At 35.5% G+C, this 4,716-nt stretch overlaps 1 protein-coding gene across 8 annotated transcripts in view; it reads right to left on the bottom strand.

Moving 5' to 3' along the window:
- Positions 1–1,146: 1,146 nt before the first annotated feature.
- Positions 1,147–4,716, bottom strand: part of Abp1 (Actin binding protein 1) — a 119,718-nt gene continuing 116,148 nt past the window's right edge. For all 8 annotated transcript variants that reach the window (XM_067123140.1, XM_067123143.1, XM_067123142.1 and 5 more), the window contains 2 exons: positions 4,486–4,552; positions 1,147–1,765 (listed from right to left, as the gene is read on the bottom strand). In XM_067123140.1, the coding sequence (XP_066979241.1) occupies positions 1,614–1,765; positions 4,486–4,552 (219 nt within the window). In that variant the 3' untranslated portion in view covers positions 1,147–1,613. The remainder of the gene's footprint in view (positions 1,766–4,485; positions 4,553–4,716) is intronic.

Here is a 4,716-nt window from a genome sequence, read left to right as displayed (position 1 = left end):
GATTATTGTTTACATTAAAATCTCCAGTTTCAGATATTTTGCTGCTTATCTTGAGTAACATCACTGATTAATTTTAGTGGATACCTGACAACAAGCCTTCCCATCCCATCTGAATGTTTACATGTAATATTCAAAGTGCAGTTTAGGATCTAAAAATACTTCAAAGTACTGTGCCATTTCCTGCACCTCATGAATTGTTTCTAAGTTACTCAATACATATGCAGCCACTTTATATCTTGGAAATTTTAACCTCCTGAGACCTCTAATTTTACGAAGTCAATGCAAATTACTATGGTCAATACAAAGGCATCATATCATGAATCGGAAGAAGGTATGCTCAACAGTTCCATTCAGGCTACCCTAGAGACTAGTGGACATTTCTTTTTCAATCATCCAAGGTATTTGATGTACATGAAATTACCTTCCATATGCTAGGTCAACCCAAATACTTTCTTCCACACACCCATATAAGTTATTGCTACTCATTTCTAACATAGTTCCCTGGATGTAAAGTTTAATTATTTACATCATGATACATTTTCCTTCCTTAGGACACATGGTAAATAATTAAATGAGCATTTAATCATACTATAATGTGTTATATAAAAGTTAGGTTGTTCTGAATCCCATATGTATATATACTTTATATTTAAAGATTTGAACAAATGAAGGACATTGACATTCTCATTCCTTTTACTTCATGTGAATATTTTCATTATCAGTATAGTTTATGAAGAAAGATAATTTTATTTTACCTACCTTATTCAGGTGAAGCATATAATTTAACATTACAGTACACTGAATTGTACCATTAAAAACTACAACTGAAATTCACAGCTGCAATCACTACAATTCTGTCAACTATACGATTTTCTTACGCCTTCCTTTGAAAAGAAAAAAATATTCAAAAGAACTGTTGAATGTGCAGTATGTTCCAAAGATCACAAAATACAATAAAAGTACAGTATACCTCTATAATATCAATAAAACTATGCACTGTCACAGAGCCCACTTCTGTGACAAAGTTAGTAAATATAAATACCTTAGTGCAGTGTAATAGAAACAGCATTACTCATTGTTAAACGATATAGCCTGATTAGTAGATTGTTGCCGATAAACTTTGGAATAAATGAGATGTAGCCAATATTCATTTTAAATTTTAATTTAATACTGCAATATCCAAAGTTTACAGATACAAAAGATTATATATGGGCACTGTGTATTGCCAGCTGCAAGAATCACTGGTACAGTACAGTACTAGAATTTAATTTCATTTATAAATAAGTTTAAAAGAAACCAGCTAATCTTATCTCAGCCTAAATAGTCCCTAAATGCAGAAACTAAGTGCCATGTTATTCCTGGAACTCCCAAACTTTACAACAAATCACTTAAACAGAGTACTCAAGAAATACCAAAATGCTCATGAACAGCAGACAACAAGTATAACATGGTTCAACACAATTTCCATGTAAATAAAGCAGTCTTACCCTTTTTCCAAAGTTAACCTTTCCAAACAGGAGAAGTTCAAGTGTCAGTCAGTCAGTCAGTGCAGTACAGTTAAAACTTAAAATGACAAAAGAATCATTTAGCTATAAATGCATAACTGCTACCAATCAGACACCTGAGTGATTAATAAGTTCGACATAATTGGCTGGAAAAAGGCCAAAACTTCCATCAGGCCCCACTCCCTGCCACCATCCGGCATCAATTTGATCTATGTTGGTGATGATTTCCTCTGGATCAAAAGTGATTTCTGTGTCATCAGCTGAAAGTTAAAAAATAATATGACATTGATCAAAAAGTCCTTATTTCTTTAATGCAATTAATATGTTACAAATTATAGCCAAGAGGATCCAACTACGTATGAAAAAACTCTTTCCAACCAAACAATAATTTCCATAGATTTACAAAACTAAAATAATCTTTACCAAGCACTATAACTGAAATCCTTTCTAAGTCTAGCATTTTCATGAAATTGAAAATATACTAAACTGTCGGCTATTACAGTTTATGCCAACCAATGACAACTGCAAAGACAATTTCAAAGAATGAGTTCCAATAATTACAAATACAGTTTGCAAACAGGCCCAGACATCACCAAACCTGAAATGTGTGGTGCAATCCAACGGGAAGATTTTTCAATATTGCCAACCCTAAATACAATATTTTCAAGTAGTTATCATGACAAAAGAAAAGGTATAATAATTTTCAACACTTAAACCTTAACTCATAATTCCAAATCAGTAACTTCCCTCTCTATACACTTAACTCCTAGTTACTTTGCACCTTACCTAGCAGCGTAACTAGCGTTAGCGGCACCCGGGGCGGACTCTGAAAGTGCCACCCCATTCCCGTGCTAAAAAGTACTAAACTGGTAAAAATTAAACACACATTTTAAGCCTTAACATCTCAATCATTTATTTTATTTCATAAAGCTAAAACAAAAACAATACAGCCACAACAGAACCCTACGAGCTCTGTTAGAAGCGAATTCGCTAATAACAACATCAAAGTCCAACTGATTAGTAATTTCATGCTCTACTGACAATATCACGAGGTTTGACAGTCTGAGCTGACTCAAAGTTGGTCTTACATAATTTTTGATTAGTTTTAAGTTGGGAGACTTCTCTCACAACTGGCAACACTTATTCCAATGGTGAAGAGCAATCTCAACATTACTGTATAACAATATTTAGAATACAGATCTCAAGTTTGAACTGTTGAATGAACTGCAGAACCTCAAGCGGTCCTCCAGCAACAACTTTGGCCTGCTCTTGTGATGCATTAATGAATTCTCAAAGCTGTCTTTGTTCTACCTGGAACTCATCATTGTTGATGTCATCAGGTGCACTGCCCAGGTTGCAAGAAGAGGCTGTCCCCGGGTTACGATGGGCTTGGCTTATGACTTTTGAACTTATGATGCTCTTCAAAATATATTCATCAAAAATTATTTTCTGGGTTACAACACCTGTTCTGGGTTTATGACCCCAACGATGCCAATCCAATGAAAGAAATACAGCTCCAGAAAGGGCAGAATGGTCAAAATTTGGAGGTTTTTTTATGAAAAATTAAATAAAGATGCAGTTTACGTCATTTACAAGACACCCAAATGATTAAAATTAAGGTTTTCTTACGATTTTCGACAATATTTTGGGTTATGACAATTTTCTGCTTACGACGCTGCGTTGGAATGGAACCCCCATTGTAAACTGGGGACTGCCTGTATACTCAGCATCCGGAAGCTTCAAAGTTCAAAACGCAGAATTTGGCATCCAGATCTTGGAGCTGATGAAATCTGGAAATGATTTCCTGTAATATACAGCAGTTCGGTTCGATGGGTCAGTTTACTGCGTTCCGAGGTTACGATGCTTTTCAGATATATCTATCAGAAATTATTTCCCGGTTCGACGCGTGTTCCAGGGTTACGACGTGTTGTACGCCCGATCCGACGATATGGCTCCCAAAACAGCAGAATAATAAAATTTGGAGGGTTTTTTGATGAAAAACCGTAAAAATGCGGTTTACATCGTTTTCAATACACCCAGAGCATTAAAAGTCAGGTTTTCTTAGGATTTTTGACGATTTTCGACAATTTTTCAGTTTACGACGATTTTAGGCTTATGACGCGGCGTAAGAACGGAACCCCCGTCGTAAACCGGGGACTGCCTGTATTATCAAAAGCACGTGTGACCCAGAAGGTGAAAGAAACCAGGGTTGCCATTGCCAAAAATTGCTTCCTGTCCAACAGCAGAGTCGATAATTTGCTGTTCAGTTTGCCAATCAGGCGAAATATGTTACAAAATCTAGAATTATGCCAGACCAGACCTGATCAAACGATGCCAGAGTGGCCCCCTCCCCTGCCAACCCCACCTTTAGTTATGCCACTGACCTTATCATCTGCTTAACTCTTACAGTCTATATGAATTTCACTTTTCGTAGTCACCTCGCCATTTTCATTACATATGATTAGTTAACATGTATTTTCATATCCTCAATGAATTAATTTCTCTTTGCAGATTTATTTTTGCTTGCTACCTTAGTATAAACATCAAAAGATGTCATCACTAACATAACAAACTGATAAGTACTTTTAAGTAAGCTCTGCACTGACTAGGAAAATAGAGGGTAGACCTAAGGACTAAACAGGTCATATGGCTGATGGTCCTATTGTAATAATCGAGTTTCCTTCTCTTGCTGAGGAGTTCTAAGGGGTGCCACATACTGTGTACATTACTGCCCACACTGATAAATCCAAATAAATAATAATCTATGTTCCTACTCTGCAAATCAAAGTACGCTTTAATAACCTCAATGTATACTCCACTAATTTGGCAAATCTAAAACTTCAAGAATTAATTACTTCAAAGTTCTTGCAAACTAAAAGTATTGCTATTTCTCTTGGAACCTAAGGATGTTTCAAACTTGTTCAATAAGGACAAAATGTGTATTTACCTTCTCTTGTCTCAAATAGTCTTTTTAACTTACCTGCTTGATAATCATATAAAGCTCGTGCGCATAAGCCATGCTCAGGCAGAATCTGGTACTCCATTCCCTGAAAATTAAGGGCAATTCTTATACACTGAAAATGTCATTACTAATTCCTACTGTAATGTTAATTGGATTTTACACCTAAAACTTAATCTCAATTTAACAGTTCAGTCAGGTACAAAAATATACTTAAAACAATGGAAATACCCTTAATAAGTTGTATATTCC

Source organism: Macrobrachium rosenbergii, chromosome 21, assembly GCF_040412425.1.
Source record: "Macrobrachium rosenbergii isolate ZJJX-2024 chromosome 21, ASM4041242v1, whole genome shotgun sequence".
Classification (NCBI taxonomy): Eukaryota; Metazoa; Arthropoda; class Malacostraca; order Decapoda; family Palaemonidae; genus Macrobrachium; species Macrobrachium rosenbergii.
Note: the sequence above shows the minus strand (reverse complement) of the source record. Positions and strands in the feature narration are given on the sequence as shown.